Genomic DNA, 21,776 nt, shown 5'->3' on the forward strand with positions numbered 1-21,776 from the left:
CTTTCAAGTGGACTCTTTCTTTTGGAAATTGACTGCATCACAAAGCTTCATCTGAACTTGGCGTTCCTCTTCAATTCACACTGTTAGAATGACCATTATGTGGCTTTTATCTTGTGTTATGATGTATTGAGATTTAATCCACTAGCTTGCTTCTTAATCAAGACCTGTCCAAATTAACGACTCCGGAAAGTCCTGAATGCTCAATTTATTTAATGAATAAACTAAAGACCCCCTTGCATGATGATGTCATGAACCTAAACAGTGCCCACACTGAGGTCAAAGGAAGACCAGTGAATGGCTGAGGGTTTTGGCGTAGTGCGAATTCACAAACACGTTTCCATTCTTTGACCTCACAGATTGTGACTTATGCTGGGTGCTTGTTGTAAAGGTTGGTTATTGGTAATTAATAACGATAATAATAATTAGAATAATTATCTTCAATTTCTACTTAACCTTTGACCAACAGGATGGCTCATTGAGAAATCTTCTTGAGAGAGTCTCTTTCTTGTCCAATGTTTATTATTTCCATTTGAAATTTTTAAAGGAATGCTTTTTGGTTTATATATTTGAAATTATCTCCTGTGAAGTTTGGACAGTAAGAATGTGTAGAATCTTTGTGAACTTTTTATAAGTAAACCTTCCCATTTTTTGACCAAATGCGGTGCCCAGATTTAAAGACTTAATTATTGTACAGTAAATAAATAGTGTATAAAGCAATATGTAAATTATTGAATGACTGGCACATTGTTTTTTATGAATATTATGTCAAAACCAAAAATATAAATATTGTAGCTTATATGTCATTTGCATAAAAAAAGAAGTAACTATTATTGTACATACATAAATCTTTACTGTAGTTGTAATAAGTAGTGTTATTTTATTGCAGTTTATGGAGGGGGGGGGGGGGACTTTGGCAGTTAGTGGGTAGAGGTAGTCCATCTTGATTTGCCCGGGTGATGTTGTCGGACATTTTTTAATTTGTTTCGTTGTTAAAGCTTGTCATGTTTTCAGTTGGAATGGCTGTTATTACGATGTTTTTGTTTTGTCTTTGAGGTTGCACTTAGATTGGTTGATAAGAATAAATTATCAGTGAGCTTAACCCTTTGATTGGTCAATGGAGTCCAACTTGAGATGTGATTGGTCAGGTATAGGTGAATCCATGTTCCATCATAACTGGGTGAGACACTATTTCATACATAACTTTGCAAGAATTGTTCATTGTGCTTAGCGCTCATTGCGCTTAGCGTTCATAATGCACTTTAGTTAGCGTTTATTGCGCTTAGCTTTCATTGCGCTAAGCATTCATAGCCTCATGCATTTGCGACATCTTTGACTATTGATGTTGTAACATCAATACAGACGTAAGTCTAGGTGCAATGCTTATGCAAATGTTAATGCATTTCAGTATGGCAGAACACACTAGACCACTATATATGCAATTGAACCAATTTTAACTACTCAAAAGTTCAATCACGAAATCACGGTTTACTTTAGTTTGTGATTTGTCTGTGAGCCTTCTAGAGGGCAGCAGACATACTGGGTAAATTCTTATTGTTTATGGGTGCGTTTGTTCGACCCCGGTGTGTGGTGTTTTTTTTTCCAGGACGAACGTGGGTAATTATCTGCACACGTTCGTCCCGGAAAAAGAAAACGCCACACACCGGGGTCGACCGGGGGAAGCTAATGGATCGCACCCATTGTAAGGTTGGGAATGTGTACTTCCAGACCAATTGATTTTACCTGCAATTTAAAGAGCCTCCTATTGCTCTTCAACTTGCTATTTAATTGGTTCTAATGCACAACAGTATAACTACTCGGATATATTTCAACAGCTTGGTCCTTTCAACATAGTCTACCTTTGTAACTGCCCAGCAATGGAGCTCATGTGAGTTTGACATGTTTTACCTTCAACTCACAATTAACAAAGGGTGTGTTTTTCGCGGTCGTATCCATGTAATTCTGTTGAATTGGCCATTGGTTAATCACAGCCAATAACCAAAACAGGTATTGATTACGAATGTGAAAACGCACCACAGCCAGCACCCAGCACCACACAAAATGCACATTGCAGCAAACTTAATGGTGGAATTGTTTTCATATGTTTAGGTGTCACACTTGTCAGTTTTGTTTCACACAGTCACAATTGGTGAGTGGGTAATGGTGTGGGGGAAGCTCTTAAGATAAAGGTATATTCTGTTTGTAAGCCTTGAACATGTGCGTATCTGCTAATTCTGGCCCGAAAGCGTGCATACTTTTGTGTCTAACTTTACTAAAAATAACCCATTTCATTGTTCAAAAGCATTTTTGTTTTGACATACACTTTGAGAAAATTCTGAGAAGACCTGATTAAATTGTCTTTAAAGAAATTATGTAAAAACCAAGTCCAACTAGTTTTTCTTTTTTAGGACAACATCAACCAAGAAAAATTACGTACAGGATTTACCTTCGGTTATTTAACAGAGATATTTGACAATTACATGCAAGAAGCCTTGGAATGCGCCTTGCTTTTGATTAGTTCTCACCATTCTTTATAGTTCATGTAGATACAACAAAGTGGGCAAAGAATACCAATGCCTTTCCAAAGGATTCCCAAGGAACTCCAACAACAGAAACCTAAAGGGCCCAATTTCATGGCTCTTCTTACCGTAGAATTAGCGACTGAAAAGCAGGCAACTCTGCGCTTAAAGGAACACGTTGCCTTGGATCGGACGAGTTGGTCAAAACAAAAGCGTTTGTAACCGTTTTTTATAAAATGCATATGGTTGGAAAGATGTTTTAAAAGTAGAATACAATGATCCACACAAGTTTGCCTCGAAATTGCGTGGTTTTCCTTATACTGTGCGAACTAACATGGTCGGCCATTTATGGGAGTCAAAATTTTGACCCCCATAAATGGCCGACGTGTTAGTCGACGAGGTAAAAGGAAAACCACGCAATTTCGAGGCATGTTTGTGTGGATCATTGTATTCTACTTTTACAACATCTTTCTACCCATATGCATTTTATAAAAAACGGTTACAAACGCTTTTCAAAGACCAACTCGACCGATCCAAGGCAACGTGTTCCTTTAACGTCAAGCATTTTTCACAGGTTAGCAGGGAATTTTGGCTTGTGCACAGGCATACTCCATGTTACTAGGCATTCTTTGCTTAAACAGCTAGCACAGAAATTTGGCGCTTGCAGGTAAGCGGAGAATGGTGAGCGTAAGCGCAGAAATTGGTAGTAAGCAAAGTCATGAAATATGGGCAAGGTTTATGGATGATGATCACTGTTAAGTTATGTTTCTTATCTCTGAGTGGATAACATGACTTGAGACGGGGTACTAGTCCCAATAGAAATGCTCTAAAAGCTTCGTTGACTGAAGTGGATATCGAGGGAATAGCTTGCTTTGAGTCGACCCACACATAACTAGTTCTGTATTTCACTTATTCGCTTTGGTTCATTCCATTAGGCTGCTTGATTCTGGTCTACCTCCTGGTTTCAAGGGTTGCACCATGTAATTCCCAGTTCATACTTCCTGGGAATGCAAATGTGATACAAATTTTGATGTCACAGGACTGTTTTCTCTGTGAATGTTTCGCAGGAGTTGAACACGAGACAACTGATGCAAATTATTCATTGTGAATTTGTACGTTAAAATTCGTTGAACAATCGCATTTGCAGGAAGTATGAACCGGCTTAATGTTTAATGTTTCAGTTTTTGCAACTCCATGTGTCTGTCCATGAAACCGTTAGTATCTAATGCCCTTGGGAACAGGGAAAACCCAACACCAAAGAAAATACTTGTATATAAAGCACAGCAGAAGAAAACTTCTGACAGGGCTGCATTGCCTTCAAATCTCTCAAATGCTGCCGTTTAGAATTGCTCCTTATCCTTTTTCACAGGTTGTTCATGTACATCCTACGGTGTGTTGTAACTGGTGAGTAGTGATTACAAAAAAACATAAATTATCCTCGACCAAAACATCCACCGGAACAAATTTGCCATTTTTGTGTAAGTCAACAATTTGGTTCTACAAAATAGTGCACTGTGCTCTGTCATGTAAGTACACAACACCCCACAATTTCAAGGGATATTTATGTGACTCATATTATATCTGTTATAACCAAATTCTTTTCAAAATAAATGCTTTTTAGAGTCCCAAGCGCCGAATCTGAAGCCAATGTGACCCTTTTAGGTTTTTCTCTGCCTGTGAAATAATTCTTATTTTGTTTCCCTTGAATTGAATCAATTACTGTGGTAAATCAGTCATCTGAAATGGTACTTCTTTTTTATCAAGGACTTATTTTGATAATTAAAGTGCATGCACTTATTTGGATATGTAAAACCACAAAATGTTTTCAGTGAAACTATGTTGTGTTAATATTTATGGAAAATGTGCACTTTATATCTGTTCAATGAGAATAAATGTCTGACCATCAGTTAATGTTTGCTTTAAGGGTTATTTATTCTCCGTAATTGTTCCTTATTTGTATTGGCCCGGATCATGCTTCCTTTGAATGCGAATGAGATGCAAATTTTAGAAGTCATTAATTTGCAATGAACAATTTGGAATAGATGCGCTGTGGGAACTCATGTGAAACACTGCGAAAACTGAACCGTGACGTAAAATTTGCTTCGCATGAACCAATCGCAGGAAGTATGAACCAGGCTTTACTCTTCCAACACTTGTCGCAGTGCTATTTACGTCTCACTTATCAAGGATTTAAAGGCACTGGACACTATTGGTTATTACTAACAACAATTGTTTGCATAAAAACTTACTTGGTAACAAGCAATGGAGAGCTGTTGATAGTATAAAACATTGTGAGAAATGGCCCCCTCTAAAGTTACGTAGTTTTTGAGAAAAAGGACTTTCTCACTCAGATATTAAAGGACTTCATGCCTGACGCATTTTACTAGACATCTGAAAGCACACAATTGTTTTACAGGAAGGGTGTTTGCCTTTTCATTATTGTCTTGCAACTTTGATGATCAATTTAGTAAAACTTTCACTTGTTTGTTATTTGATGCATACATTGGGATACACAAAGTGAATTGCTTGTATAGTGACTACTGCCCATTTCTTGTTTTAGAGATGATATGTTTGCTACCGTTTATATGGGTCTATTGACTTTCCCTGATTTATCGCGTGTACCTTCTTGACCTTTCCATCAGTTCCAGTTGGGAGAGGATATATATGAGCATTGCAAAGAGTGCTTCCATGCAAGAAGGCAATATATTAAGACATATGCAAAGGCAGAGGTCAGGGGTTCGATTCCCACCCGATGATCCCTGTGTTAACAGGACCCAGGAGCTAACAGACAGCTGTGCTTATACACATCATTGTATGGGTCAAACCAAATAATTTGTCTGCCTTCCTGATGCAAATTTAACTGTGGACATTATTGACCTAATCGTTGCGGTACCACCGCTAAAATTAGGATTCAAACTGCCTCTAGCTACCGGGCAATCTCTCACTCCAGAATAACAAAGGTCATGGGTTGGAATCCCACCCCAGTAATACCCTGTGAATTTTTTTCATAGGCCTCTGGGAAAGTACTGAGTACACGTATACAGTTCTGAACTAACATCGGTGTATGGGTAAAACCTAATGAAATTCTTATTCCTGAGAATAAATGTAAAGATTTATTCGTATCTTTATCAGCCTCAACAGATCCGCCCAAGCTACTTGCTACCCATCTGAGACAACTCAGTTCCCTAATGGAGCAGAACATCAAGGGGTAAGCCTTGTAGCATACTAAGCAGATCATTAAGGGGTAAGTCTTGTAGCTTACTAAGCAGAACATTAAAGGGACACGTTGCCTTGGATCGGACGAGTTGGTCAATAAAAAGTGTTTGTAACCGTTTGTTATAAAATGTATATGGTTAGAAAGATGTTTTAAAAGTGGAATACATTGATCCACGCAAGTTTGCCTCGAAATTGCGTGGTTTTCCTTTTACGTTGCAAACAAATTTACTCCCATAAATGGCCGACTGGTTAGTCGACGAGGTAAAAGGAAAACACGTTTGTGTGGATCATTGTATTCTACTTTTAAAACATCTTTCTACTCATGCATTTTTTAACAAACGGTTACAGAACGCTTTTCAAAGACCAAACCGATCCAAGGCAACGTGTTCCTTTGAGGGATACGTCTTGTAGCTTACTATGCAGAATATTAAGGGGTAGGTCTTGTTGCTTACTAAGCAGAACATTAACGCGTAAGTCTTTTTGCTTACTAAGCAGCTTACTGAGCAGAACTCTAAGGGGTAAGTCTTGTTGCTTACTAAGCAGAACATTAGGGGTAAGTCTTGTAGCTTGCTAAGCAGAACATTAAGGGGTAAGTCTTGTAGCTTACTATGCAGAACATTAAGGGGTAAGTCCTGTAGCTTGCTAAGCAGAACATTAAGGGGCAAGTCTTGTAGCTTACTATGCAGAACATTAAGGGGTAAGTCTTGTTGCTTGCTAAGCAGAACATTAAGGGGTAAGTCTTGTAGCTTACTGAGCAGAACATTAAGGGGTAAGTCTTGTAGCTTGCTAAGCAGAACATTAAGGGGCAAGTCTTGTGGCTTACTGAGCAGAACATTAAGGGGTAAGTCTTGTAGCTTACTGAGCAGAACATTAAGGGGTAAGTCTTGTTGCTTGCTAAGCAGAACATTAAGGGGCAAGTCTTGTAGCTTACTGAGCAGAACATTAAGGGGTAAGTCTTGTAGCTTACTAGGCAGAACATTAAGGGGTAAGTCTTGTAGCTTACTAGGCAGAACATTAGGGGTAAGTCTTGTAGCTTGCTAAGCAGAACATTAAGGGGTAAGTCTTGTAGCTTTCTATGCAGAACATTAAGGGGTAAGTCTTGTAGCTTACTGAGCAGAACGTTAAGGGGTAAGTCTTGTAGCTTGCTAAGCAGAACATTAAGGGGCAAGTCTTGTAGCTTACTAAGCAGAACATTAAGGGGCAAGTCTTGTAGCTTACTAAGCAGAACATTAAGGGGCAAGTCTTGTAGCTTACTATGCAGAACATTAAGGGGTAAGTCTTGTTGCTTACTAGGCAGAACATTAGGGGTAAGTCTTGTAGCTTGCTAAGCAGAACATTAAGGGGTAAGTCCTGTAGCTTGCTAAGCAGAACATTAAGGGGTAAGTCTTGTTGCTTACTAGGCAGAACATTAAGGGGTAAGTCTTGTTGCTTACTAGGCAGAACATTAAGGGGTAATTATTGTAGCTTACTGAGCAGAACATTAAGGGGTAAGTCTTGTAGCTTACTAGGCAGAACATTAAGGGGTAAGTCTTGTAGCTTACTAGGCAGAACATTAAGATGTAATTATTGTAGCTTACTGAGCAGAACATTAAGGGGTAAGTCTTGTTGCTTAGTAAGCAGAACATTAAAGGGTAAGTCTTGTAGCTTGCTAAGCAGAACATTAAGGGGCAAGTCTTGTAGCTTACTAGGCAGAACATTAAGGGGTAATTATTGTAGCTTACTGAGCAGAACATTAAGGGGTAAGTCTTGTTGCTTAGTAAGCAGAACATTAAGGGGTAAGTCTTGTTGCTTCCTAGGCAGAACATTAAAGGGTAATTCTTGTTGCTCACATGTTACTGGCAAAAACTTCATGCCATATACATTGCTTGTGACTGGTAATTAGCTGTTGTTTACTTAGCATAACAATTGAGTCTTGGCTGGTAATCTGATTTTACTAAGCAAGGATTTGTTTGCTTAAGCAAAATTTTGTGCTTAAGCAACTTTATGAAATTGGGCCCAGATCATAAAGGGGTAAGTCTTGTAGCTTACTAAGCAGAAAATTAAGGGGTAAGTCTTTTAGCTTACTAAGCAGAACATTAAGGGGTAAGTCTGGTAGCTTACTTAACAGAACATTAAGGGGCAACTCTTGTAGATTACTTAACAGAACATTAAGGAGTAAGTCCTGTAGCTTGCTAAGCAGAACATTAAAGGGTAAGTCTGGTAGCTTACTTAACAACATTAAGGGGCAAGTCTTGTAGCTTACTTAACAGAACATTAAGGGGTAAGTCTTGTAGCTTACTAAGCAGAACATCAAGGGTAAGTCTTTTAGCTAATTGAGCAGAACTCTAAGGGGTAAGTCTTGTTGCTTACTAAGCAGAACACTAAGAGGTAAGTCTTGTAGCTTACTATGCAGAACATTAAGGGGTAAGTCTTGTAGCTTGCTAAGCAGAACATTAAGGGGCAAGTCTTGTTGCTTACTAAGCAGAAAATTACAGGGTAAGTCTTTTAGCTTATTGAGCAGAACATTAAGGGGTAAGTCTTGTAGTTTGCTAAGCAGAACATTAAGGGGCAAGTCTTGTAGCTTACTAAGCAGAACATTAAGGGGCAAGTCTTGTAGCTTACTAAGCAGAACATTAAGGGGCAAGTCTTGTAGCTTACTATGCAGAACATTAAGGGGTAAGTCTTGTTGCTTACTAGGCAGAACATTAGCGGTAAGTCTTGTAGCTTGCTAAGCAGAACATTAAGGGGTAAGTCTTGTAGCTTACTAAGCAGAACATTAAAGGGACACGTTGCCTTGGATCGGACGAGTTGGTCCATAAAAAGTGTTTGTAACCGTTTGTTATAAAATGTATATGGTTAGAAAGATGTTTTAAAAGTAGAATACATTGATCCACGCAAGTTTGCCTCGAAATTGCGTGGTTTTCCTTTTACGTTGCTTTTACGTTGGCCGACCGGTTAGTCGACGAGGTAAAAGGAAAACCGTGCAATTTCGAGGCACGTTTGTGTGGATCATTGTATTCTACTTTTAAAACATCTTTCTACTCATGCATTTTATAACAAACGGTTACAGAACGCTTTTCAAAGAACAAACCGATCCAAGGCAACGTGTTCCTTTGAGGGATACGTCTTGTAGCTTACTATGCAGAATATTAAGGGGTAAGTCTTGTTGCTTACTAAGCAGAACATTAACGCGTAAGTCTTGTTGCTAACTAAGCAGCTTACTGAGCAGAACTCTAAGGGGTAAGTCTTGTTGCTTACTAGGCAGAACATTAGGGGTAAGTCTTGTAGCTTGCTAAGCAGAACATTAAGGGGTAAGTCTTGTAGCTTACTATGCAGAACATTAAGGGGTAAGTCCTGTAGCTTGCTAAGCAGAACATTAAGGGGCAAGTCTTGTAGCTTACTATGCAGAACATTAAGGGGTAAGTCTTGTTGCTTACTAGGCAGAACATTAAGGGGTAATTATTGTAGCTTACTGAGCAGAACATTAAGGGGTAAGTCTTGTAGCTTACTAGGCAGAACATTAAGGGGTAAGTCTTGTAGCTTACTAGGCAGAACATTAAGGGGTAATTATTGTAGCTTACTGAGCAGAACATTAAGGGGTAAGTCTTGTTGCTTAGTAAGCAGAACATTAAGGGGTAAGTCTTGTTGCTTCCTAGGCAGAACATTAAAGGGTAAGTCTTGTAGCTTACTAAGCAGAACATAAAGGGGTAAGTCCTGTAGCTTGCTAAGCAGAACATTAAAGGGCAAGTCTTGTAGCTTACTTAACAGAACATTAAGGGGTAAGTCTTGTAGCTTACTAAGCAGAGAACTAAGGGGTAAGTCTTGTAGCTTACTATGCAGAACATTAAGGGGTAAGTCTTGTAGCTTGCTAAGCAGAACATTAAGGGGCAAGTCTTGTTGCTTACTAAGCAGAAAATTACAGGGTAAGTCTTTTAGCTAATTGAGCAAGCCTCTAAGGGGTAAGTCTTGTTGCTTACTAAGCAGAGAACTAAGGGGTAAGTCTTGTAGCTTACTATGCAGAACATTAAGGGGTAAGTCTTGTAGCTTGCTAAGCAGAACATTAAGGGGCAAGTCTTGTTGCTTACTAAGCAGAAAATTACAGGGTAAGTCTTTTAGCTAATTGAGCAGAACATTAAGGGGTAAGTCCTGTAGTTGCTAAGCAGAACATTAAGGGGTAAGTCTTGTAGCTTACTAAGCAGAACATTAAGGGGTAAGTCTTGTTGCTTACTAAGCAGAACATTAAGGGGTAAGTCTTGTAGCTTACTATGCAGAACATTAAGAGGCAAGTCTTGTTGCTTACTAAGCAGAACATTAAAGGGTAAGTCTTGAAATGTGTACAAGGCTATAGCCTTGTGTACTTTTCACTGAAAATGTGTACAAGGCTATAGCCTTGTGTACCTTTCACTGAAAATGTGTACAGCCTTGTGTACTGTTCACTGAAAATGTGTACAAGGCTATAGCCTCATGTATTTATCACTGAAAATGTGTACAAGGCTATATATATAGCCTGATGTATTTATCACTGAAAATGTGTACAAGGCTATAGCCTCATGTATTTATCACTGAAAATGTGTACAAGGCTATAGCCTCATGTATTTATCACTGAAAATGTGTACAAGGCTATAGCCTATGTACTTATCATTGAAAATGTGTACAAGGCCTTATGTATGTATCATTGAAAATGTGTACAAGGCTATAGCCTTGTGTACTTTTCACTGAAAATGTGTACAAGGCTATTATAGCCTTGTGTACTTTTCACTGAAAATGTGTACATGGCTATATAGCCTCATGTATTTATCACAGAAAATGTGTACATATGTACTTATCACTGAAAATGTGTACAAGGCTATAGCCTCATTTATTTATCACTGAAAATGTGTACAAGGCTATAGCCTCATGTATTTATCATTGAAAATGTGGTCAAGGCAAAAGCCTTGTGTATTTATCATTGAAAATGTGTACAAGGCTATAGCCTTGTGTACTTTTCACTGAAATTGTGTACAAGGCTATATGTACTTATCACTGAAAATGTGTACAAGGCTATAGCCTCATGTATTTATCACTGAAAATGTGTACAAGGCTATAGCCTTGTGTAATTTTCACTGAAAATGTGTACAAGGCTATAGCCTTGTGTACTTTGCACTGAAAATGTGACAAGGCTATATAGCCTGATGTATTTATCACTGAAAATGTGTACAAGGCTATAGCCTTATGTACTTATCATTGAAAATGTGTACAAGGCTATAGCCTCATGTATTTATCACTGAAAATGTGTACACAATGTACAAGGCTATAGCCTTATGTACTTAACATTGAAAATGTGACAAGGCTATAGCCTTGTGTACTTTTCACTGAAAATGTGTACAAGGCTATAGCCTTATGTACTTATCATTGAAAATGTGTACAAGGCTATAGCCTTGTGTACTTTTCACTGAAAATGTGTACAAGGCTAAAGCCTTGTGTACTTTTCACTGAAAATGTGTACAAGGCTATAGTCTTGTGTACTTTTCACTGAAAATGTGTACAAGGCTATAGCCTCATGTATTTATCACTGAAAATGTGACAAGGCTATATAGTCTCATGTTTTTATCACTGAAAATGTGTACAAGGCTATAGCCTTATGTACTTATCATTGAAAATGTGTACAAGGCTATAGCCTCATGTATTTATCACTGAAAATGTGTACAAGGCTATAGCCTTGTGTAATTTTCACTGAAAATGTGTACAAGGCTATAGCCTTGTGTACTTTGCACTGAAAATGTGACAAGGCTATATAGCCTGATGTATTTATCACTGAAAATGTGTACAAGGCTATAGCCTTATGTACTTATCATTGAAAATGTGTACAAGGCTATAGCCTTATGTACTTATCATTGAAAATGTGTACAAGGCTATAGCCTCATGTATTTATCACTGAAAATGTGTACACAATGTACAAGGCTATAGCCTTATGTACTTAACATTGAAAATGTGACAAGGCTATAGCCTTGTGTACTTTTCACTGAAAATGTGTACAAGGCTATAGCCTTATGTACTTATCATTGAAAATGTGTACAAGGCTATAGCCTTGTGTACTTTTCACTGAAAATGTGTACAAGGCTAAAGCCTTGTGTACTTTTCACTGAAAATGTGTACAAGGCTATAGTCTTGTGTACTTTTCACTGAAAATGTGTACAAGGCTATAGCCTCATGTATTTATCACTGAAAATGTGACAAGGCTATATAGTCTCATGTTTTTATCACTGAAAATGTGTACAAGGCTATAGCCTTATGTACTTATCATTGAAAATGTGTACAAGGCTATAGCCTCATGTATTTATCACTGAAAATGTGTACAAGGCTATAGCCTTGTGTAATTTTCACTGAAAATGTGTACAAGGCTATAGCCTTGTGTACTTTGCACTGAAAATGTGACAAGGCTATATAGCCTGATGTATTTATCACTGAAAATGTGTACAAGGCTATAGCCTTATGTACTTATCATTGAAAATGTGTACAAGGCTATAGCCTCATGTATTTATCACTGAAAATGTGTACACAATGTACAAGGCTATAGCCTTATGTACTTAACATTGAAAATGTGACAAGGCTATAGCCTTGTGTACTTTTCACTGAAAATGTGTACAAGGCTATAGCCTTATGTACTTATCATTGAAAATGTGTACAAGGCTATAGCCTTGTGTACTTTTCACTGAAAATGTGTACAAGGCTAAAGCCTTGTGTACTTTTCACTGAAAATGTGTACAAGGCTATAGTCTTGTGTACTTTTCACTGAAAATGTGTACAAGGCTATAGCCTCATGTATTTATCACTGAAAATGTGACAAGGCTATATAGTCTCATGTTTTTATCACTGAAAATGTGTACAAGGCTATAGCCTTATGTACTTATCATTGAAAATGTGTACAAGGCTATAGCCTCATGTATTTATCACTGAAAATGTGTACAAGGCTATAGCCTTATGTACTTATCATTGAAAATGTGTACAAGGCTATAGCCTCATGTATTTATCATTGAAAATGTGTTGAAGGTAAAAGCCTTGTGTACTTATCATTGAAAATGTGTACAAGGCTATAGCCTTGTGTACTTTTCACTGAAAATGTGTACAAGGCTAAATGTACTTACCACTGAAAATGTGTACACGGCTATAGCCTTGTGTACTTTTCACTGAAAATGTGTACAAGGCTATAGCCTCATGTATTTATCACTGAAAATGTGTACAAGGCTATAGCCTTGTGTACTTATCACTGAAAATGTGTACAAGGCTATAGCCTCATGTATTTATCACTGAAAATGTGTACAAGGCTATAGCCTTGTGTAATTTTCACTGAAAATGTGTACAAGGCTATAGCCTTGTGTACTTTTCACTGAAAATGTGACAAGGCTATATAGCCTGATGTATTTATCACTGAAAATGTGTACAAGGCTATAGCCTTATGTACTTATCATTGAAAATGTGTACAAGGCTATAGCCTTGTGTACTTTTCACTGAAAATGTGACAAGGCTATATAGCCTCATGTATTTATCACTGAAAATGTGTACACAATGTACAAGGCTATAGCCTTATGTACTTAACATTGAAAATGTGACAAGGCCTTGTGTACTTTTCACTGAAAATGTGTACAAGGCTATAGCCTTATGTACTTATCACTGAAAATGTGTACAAGGCTATAGCCTTATGTACTTATCACTGAAAATGTGTACAATGCTATATATATAGCCTTATGTATTTATCACTGAAAATGTGTACAAGGCTATAGCGTCATGTATTTATCACTGAAAATGTGTACTAGGCTATAGCCTTGTGTACTTTTCACTGACAATGTGTACAAGGCTATAGCCTTATGTACTTATCACTGAAAATGTGTACAAGGCTATAGCCTTATGTACTTATCACTGAAAATGTGTACAAGGCTATAGCCTTATGTACTTATCACTGAAAATGTGTACAATGCTATATATATATAGCCTTATGTATTTATCACTGAAAATGTGTACAAGGCTATAGCGTCATGTATTTATCACTGAAAATGTGTACTAGGCCTTGTGTACTTTTCACTGACAATGTGTACAAGGCTATAGCCTTATGTACTTATCACTGAAAATGTGTACAAGGCTATAGCCTCATGTATTTATCACTGAAAATGTGTACAAGGCTATAGCCTCATGTATTTATCACTGAAAATGTGTACAAGGCTATATAGCCTTGTGTACTTTTCACTGAAAATGTGTACAAGGCTATATGTACTTATCACTGAAAATGTGTACAAGGCTATAGCCTCATGTATTTATCACTGCAAATGTATTTATCACTGCAAATGTGTACAAGGCTGTAGCCTTCGACTTTTCACTGAAGATTTGTACACATCTATAGCCTTAAGTACACAAAGTTTTACTTAAATATCCTGATTAGCTAATGTTTGTAGGGATAAGCATTGTTGTGATAAGCATTGTATTTTACTTACCAGAACATCAAGGGGTAAGAGTTGTAACTTGCTAAGCAGAAAAATTAAGGGATATGTCTTGTAGCTTACTTACCAGAACACCAAGGGGTAAGTCTTGCAGTTTTCAATAATAAGTGCACAAGCCTTGTACACATTTTCAGTGAAAAGTACACATGTGTTCTTTTTACTAAAAATGTGTGCAAGGCTATTGTCTGGTGTACTTTTCAGTGAAGATTTGTACAAGTCTATAGCCTTAAGTACACAAATTTTACTTAAATATCCTGCTTAGCTAATGTTTGTAGGGATAAGCATTGTTGTGATAAGCATCGTATTTTACTTACCAGAACACCAAGGGGTAAGTCTTGCAGTTTTCGTATAACATCAATATTTAAGTGCAAATTTATTTGATACAGATTACCAATCCATGTTACGTTTTGTGAAGACACATTACTCTTCTTATTTATTTTACAAAAATGTTTCACTTAAAATTATAGTGCAAATAACATTGATTTATTTACAAATATAGTTAAGGCTTCTATTTAATACAGATTTAGTTCAAAAAAGAGAACTAAACCGAGACATTTAATGTTAGTTTCCAGAGAAAATATCCGTATTCCACTCATATATTATTAAATTAGATGTTTTGCTTTGTGGAGAAGTTATAGATATGTGCCATCAGTTTAACGACTGGAATTCCACATTGGTACAAATGGAAGACCTATATTAAGGTTAAGTTCATCAACAGAGGTGCATATTATATTGAAAATCAGTTTAATAGTGGGAGACATTAAGTAAAAACAACAAGTTAGTTTGCAAATAAACAATGTAATGTATGACATTAGGTTGTGATGCTTTTTGTAGTCAAGGCCAAATACCATGGTGTTATGAACTCTGGTTTTTTGTGCTTACAATAACATTTCTTGATCACGATATCTGTGTAAGCGAAGATTGCTGCTTAACATGAAGTGTACATAATCAGACACTGTAACTAACTTCTAACCTTTCAAATACGCTTATGGAAGCATCAACTGTTCTGCTCTGGACGGTAAGCACATTGAGTCAGAACTTGTATCTCAAAGACAAAGGTTAAAAAGAAAAGTTTCTGGATTAATAATCGGTAGTTTCTCGACAAAAAAGAAACACATAAAATTAATACATTTGAAATAATGTTAATTGCAATGTTGCGTCTCCAAACATATTTTTGGTTTGTCACAAAACCTAAGGGGTGTGTTTTTGGCGGGTGTAACCAATAACTCTTTTTCGTTGTTCGCAAGTGATGTACTCACATTTGAATCCTACTAAAGTGAATTCATGTGTATCATACAAGAAAGTTTTAGGAGTGCTGATTTGTTAAAATAATTCCAACAAAAATTTTGTACCTTATAAAACTGAATTTACAAACTAATTCAGTGCAGCTAATAATACTGGTTTCATCAATCACAAAAAACCTTCAGATTAATAGGTCATACTCTTCATGATAATATTGGTTAATTGTATCAAATGTTTTGTATCAATCTTTTTCTTCTCGCCAACAAATTTGCCTTCAAAATTCAACATTTCATTCAGAATGTTGTCTTCATTTAACCACAAACTATATTAAAGTGTTAGAATAAAATTCACTCTAATCATTTGAAACTAGTGACAACTGCAAACGATTTTTTCCCCAATTGCGATCAACTAGGAGAGAGCTTTAGTCTTAAACCTTAAGAGATAACTTTTAAAGGGAGGATAGTTTGGCATTAAAATCTGACCATTACTTCAACAGTCTAAACAACTGGCCTTTACATGATCATACACCTTTGGTAAAATAAACAACAAGTATTTAAATGCATCCATTCTTGCTCAGCACCAAATGACGGTGCAAAGAAACACTTATGTGAAATGTTCAGCTCATTTACCGACAATGTTTCTGCAAAATAACAATGTGATGTGAGTCCTTACACCAGACAGGTTTCCTAAGGTCAGAACGCAAATATGTGTGTCCCAAATTAGTTCAAACAACTCCTGCAAACACTTTTTTCCCTGCAAATTCCTGTAAATACATTTAGTGCCATGGAATTTTAACAAATTATACACTGACCTGATTTATCTGACACATGATCACCACAATAATCTTAGTTGAACAATTTTGGGAGTAAATGTCCCAGTGTTAAACAGTGTATAGACGATGTGACCTATATTACATTCAAACCACCCTCTGTAGACAAAACATTGTACAGGTCAGTTTCGCTGGGCAAAAAGACACAAAGTCAAGGAATGATTGCGTGAACTTTCAAGCTGCCTGCCAAAACACAAAGGTTTTGCCCAACGGTATGCGCGCGAATCACGTTATGGTTTTCCAGTGACGTCAGAGGTCACATCGTCTATAGTGTGTGTATGTTAGGTGACTCAATGTTTATGTAATAACAATTAGTTTGTAAGTGCAATCTGACTGTCAAAATGGCTGAGCTTTGCACTGGCAGACAATAGCTTGTATGGTGTTGGTGCAATTAGTTAATAAAAGCTAGGTCTACTGTCTCTAACTGCATTCAAAGTAGATCAATCTACATAGAATCAATTCTTCAAATATGATAGGCAGATAAAGATGCTCAAACTTTAGAATTCAAAAAACAGTTGCATCTTTAAAAACGGATATGAACTCAATTCAGTCCTTATCCAACATGAAATCAGATTATAATCTCATTTTCAGAAAAGGTATTATTTGATTCCTGTAAAAGATTCTGCTTGGTGGAGGCAAATCAAATTCACACAAAAATAGAATGCAATAAATAGAATACCACAGATGCAAAAACCCTCGAATCTCCACTCAACCAGTTAATCTTAACCAAATCATAGTCAATACTGGTTTAACTTGTTATAAAATAGCTATGTATTACAAAATATCAACTATAATTTCTTGCAAAATACAAAATTTAACATTGCCATTTCTTGCAAACAATTCTTCTTAACAACAAGTAAGACTCGATCCAATTGTATTCCCCATATGCTCTTTTAGGACCAATGATTTTCTTATTCATAATTGCAAATTATTGTTTGACACTCTTAGGTACTGACTGGTAATACAAAAATTCAGTCAAGATCATTTTGGTGATAGACTAAATTAAATTAATTTAATCTAGCTTTTTCAGAATTACAATCAAAAATGTTTTTATTTAAAGAGTCACCGATTCCTTGTCTCCTTCCATTTTCTCTCAATTCTAAGTGAAAATCATTGGCCCTAATGACTCCATTAACAAAAGGTCATCTGGGTTGCGCAATTTTGGCAGTCAATACATTATCCAGGGTTATGCCTTTGCCATAATATGTGCAAATTATTTATCTCCAAAAATGACAAACCTGGAAAAGGTTTATGGGGGTCAAGTCTTCCCCTATTTAAAAAATTTGTTTACAAAATTTTCAACAAAAAATAAATAAAACTGAAAGCATACTGTTCCAGCCAGCATCTCTCGCCTAAATCTGTCAACAAAAAGTTGAAAGCGGCCATTTCCGATCATAGGTTTTAAAAATATACTTTTTTTTCTCCACAAAAAATATCCATGGTGCCTACATTCATTGCAAATATTTATTAGAAAAACATAACAAACTTCAAAAGTATAAACCCAAGTCAACTACTATAGAATAACTTGTTTTGTAATCAGTAGTCAAAGGCTTTTTCGTAACATATTTCTCTATTTACGACATGAGCTAATTTGCTTTTGGGTAACAGCATGTGTATATCTACTTGCCAGGAAGAGTTCTTAGAGAACTGTCTTTCTTTATTCTACAACCACGGAGTAGATTTATCGGATGTTCGGGAGACTTCAGGAGACTTCTCAGTTCTGAAAAGAACTGTCCTGCTTTTTAATACACTACCCGGCAAGTAGATACTATCTGGCAAGTAGATATACACATGATGTTACCGCAAACCAAATATATACTGATACCTCACCATGCAATGCGACAAATCATATTTATATAAGCTTATTAGTTTATAAAAATTCATATTTTCTGTGGGAATTTCGTAACAAAACATTTCTAACCAAGAGGGTTATAGTTGAGGTTCTACTCTGACAAAAAATCTATGAATTTTAAACAATTGAAACAGTTTCTATTGAAAACTGTAAACATAAGTATGCTCACTTAATGGAAACAAAAACAAGAACAATCCACATTAGACATTTAAAATAAAATCAAAAATTGTAGCGGTTGCTTTTTAGCTAATGCATACTCACTGCATTCGTGTAGGCACAAGTTGATTTACTTAATTAATAACAGCAATATTTTGTTGACAACAAATTTATCAGTGATGAATGGGCTAATGATTTGAAGCTGAAACCGCAAACCCCCAAAGCAACCATGGATTGTTTTTTTCAGTCAATAACAACAGCACTTAAGAATGAAATGGTGGCGAGTGCAATTCTTAAAGAACATTTGAGTTTTTGTATTTGTCGTTTGTTTTGATGATCTTCCTGTCAAGGGAACTCGGCAAACTCCCATTAGGGGATAGACACACCAAGCTGGCAACAGCCAATCTCTCTCATACTAACATTGGGTTAAAGTTTATGGTTATGAAATGTATTATTGACTGCTACTTAATTCTAATTTTTAAACCATTGCAATGACAAACACAAAATCAGCTATGAATTAGCGATAGAAACTGGCCAAGCATAAAGGAGTTGAAATGCAGGCTATTAAGCACCCGGCTCCACCCCAGGGGAAATCAGGGACGAGATTGATAAAGTAGAAATTAAATAAAGGAGGAACGGACAATCCAAACAATCATAGCATTCTCTAGTTCTCTTGACTACGTATTGCGCCACAGCACCAAAACATGGTGCTAAATGTATGTTAAAGGAGTAGGTCTCATAACTCAAAGGTAGTGCCACATACCTTGTAGGAAACATACTGTATGTTGAAAGCGCCTCGAGCGTCACTGAGTGACGGTTATGCGTCTTTATACAAAGCCAATATTATCACTCTTATTATTAATGAAGGTGTGCCCGAATAGTTTTAGAGGTTTTCAAGTACATCCTAATGAGAAGCTTCTCAAACTGAGAAATGCCGAGGTTTTAATGGTCAATGACTGTCATTTGCAGTCAAGAAATATTCAGGACATGAATGTGACCTCCGCATTAATTAGCAACACAGGAAAATGTACTAACGAGTTGAATAGTCTTTGTAATTAGACGGTATTTACCAGGTATTTTTTAGTTTCTCGTGAGATAACACAATAGCTGACATGGATAGAAGAATACCTCGAAAGGCTAAATACAGCAGGCCGCGGTGGAGCGGTAAAGCACATCGGACTCAAGATCTGGTGTTGCTAATCAGCAGAGTGTGGGATTGAGTTCCGGTCTTGACAATATTGCGTCTTTAGCCACGAATACATGTTCATCTGATGGGGCGTAAAGCCATATTGGTCATGGCAACAGGGCCACAGAAGGGGCTCACCCTGTGTTTCTGGCATGGTTGGCTGCATGAAGTTTGTTTGTACATTACTTCAACCAACCAATGTGCAGTGTTGTTGACTCCAGTCGCTGACTTGAACTCGAGTCGCCAATTTCACTGACTTGACTTTACCATGACTTTACCAAAATTGATTTTAACAATAATTCAATTACTGTTAAAAAACAAATGTTGCAAAATCGAGTCAGTGGCAATGACGCTGTCGCTGCCGACATCCCAATTTTTTTGAGTGCTTTTGTAATAAGGACTGCACAGAAATGCTGACAAAATGGTTGCATGTGTCATGGATTTAATTTAATATTATTAACTGGTCTTTTAACAGGTTTTTGATTGTACTTAATTTTGTCACAACATCATGGGAATGGGCTTATTTCGGGATACTATGTGACTTGTTACTTTACTTACGCAAAAATTACTTTTGACTTGACTTGACTCAAGCAAAGATGAATTGCGAAAGACTGAACTTGAGAAAACAAGACTGCCAATGTGTAAGTATCCTCCAAAAGAGGTTTCTGCACAGAAGATGATGATTTTGATGATACATAATGGTTGGCTTGTACACAATCTCAAACTCATGTTTCCAATAACCAGTACACCAGAACAGCTCCAACCATAGTCCAGTGTCTGGTCCAAAGTTTCTGCATTTCCGTGAGGCAAATTTTACACTGAGTAGCAGAGAGGAGTGTTTGTCATAAAGGCTGGTAAACTACACAAACACAGACCTGTATGCACCAAGGAATTTTCTCCTAGGTAAAGTGCACCCTATGAGGAAGTTGTAAACTTCTACTGGAGCATTTCATGACCAGGGAGCATGGAGGCAATCGCCTCCAGTGCCTCCATGAGGTATCAGGGATGCATACACAAGATGGAATGAGTACAGCTCTAGTTGGCTAGTGTACACAATTGCGATTCTTGAGTTTGACTGGGAGCAGTTGTGGAACAAGTGGAAGAAAGCAACAAACATGTGAAGACTCTGGAAGCAACATTACTTGACCTCATTCTCTTTACTTGACCTCAGTCTTTATCTTGCAGCATCTGTTCTTGTAGTAGATCTTTCAGCTGCTCAATCTCTTTGTCTTTAGCCTGTACAAGAGGAGGAGAAGATCATAAAGATTACTTCTAATGTACACAGGTTTAAAATGGTAAATTAAAAGGCATGTCCCTCACAGCAGGGCCAAATTTCATGGAGCTGCTTAAGCACAACATTTTGCTTAAGCAAAAAAAACCTTGCTTAGTAAGGACAACCAGCTTAGTAAAACCAGACTACCGGCAAAGACTCCACTCATTTGATATGTTAAGTAAACAGCAGCTTTATACGAGTAACAAGCAATGTATATGGCATAAAGTTTTGGCCAGTAACATGTGTAAAACAAGCAAGCTATTAAGCAAATTTTTTGCTTAAGCAGATTTTTTGCTTAAGCAGCTCCATGAAATTGGGCTCAGAGCATAGAGCATAGAGCAATGAGCAGATGTATGCTCACAGGGATTATACATTGTATTGTATTTCATGGTGCTGTCTTGCATTGAAGGAACAACCAACAAAAAAACTAAGAGAGATTTGCGTTAACACCATGTGAACGTCTTTTTTAAGTAGTGTTGGTTGTGAAAAGAACCGGTGGTTAACAAATCAATGTTTCGTTTTCAGAGCACAATGATCGAAACGTTGAGTCGTTACCACGGGTTCTTTTCAGAACCAACACTACTCAAAAGATATTTTTTTTAACAAGGTGTTACAGCAAACCTCTAGTATTTATACTTCAACCATGCCAATTTTCAAATCCTATCGACTACAAAAAGAAATTGCTTGCAATACAAATACTTTCTATACTTCAATATATTAGTAGCATATCACTGAGTCACAGACTATTGTCAACTACAGTATGCCGAGATTCATTGAACATTAATACATACTCATACATTCACTGAAAATGCACTAATGGCTCAATGTAAACATTGAACTGCAAACAAACACACTGAAAATGTAAACATGCAAATCAGGGCCCAATTTCATGGAGCTGCTATTAAGCATAAAGCAAAATTTAGCAAAATTTGCTTAGAATGAAATGTTTGCCTTGATAAAAACAGGATTACCATCCAAATTTTCACGTGATTTTCAGGATAAGCAAACAACAGCTGAACACCAGACTAACAAGCAATATGCAACAAATGAAAATTT

The 21,776-nt window shown here is 36.9% G+C and overlaps 1 protein-coding gene across 3 annotated transcripts in view; it reads right to left on the minus strand.

Moving 5' to 3' along the window:
• Nucleotides 1-14,445: 14,445 nt before the first annotated feature.
• Nucleotides 14,446-21,776, minus strand: part of LOC139939458 (uncharacterized) — a 106,880-nt gene continuing 99,549 nt past the window's right edge. For all 3 annotated transcript variants that reach the window (XM_071935390.1, XM_071935389.1, XM_071935388.1), the window contains one exon: nucleotides 14,446-20,683. In XM_071935390.1, the coding sequence (XP_071791491.1) occupies nucleotides 20,615-20,683 (69 nt within the window). In that variant the 3' untranslated portion in view covers nucleotides 14,446-20,614. The remainder of the gene's footprint in view (nucleotides 20,684-21,776) is intronic.

Source organism: Asterias amurensis, chromosome 7 (assembly GCF_032118995.1).
Source record: "Asterias amurensis chromosome 7, ASM3211899v1".
In the NCBI taxonomy this organism is placed as follows: domain Eukaryota; kingdom Metazoa; phylum Echinodermata; class Asteroidea; order Forcipulatida; family Asteriidae; genus Asterias; species Asterias amurensis.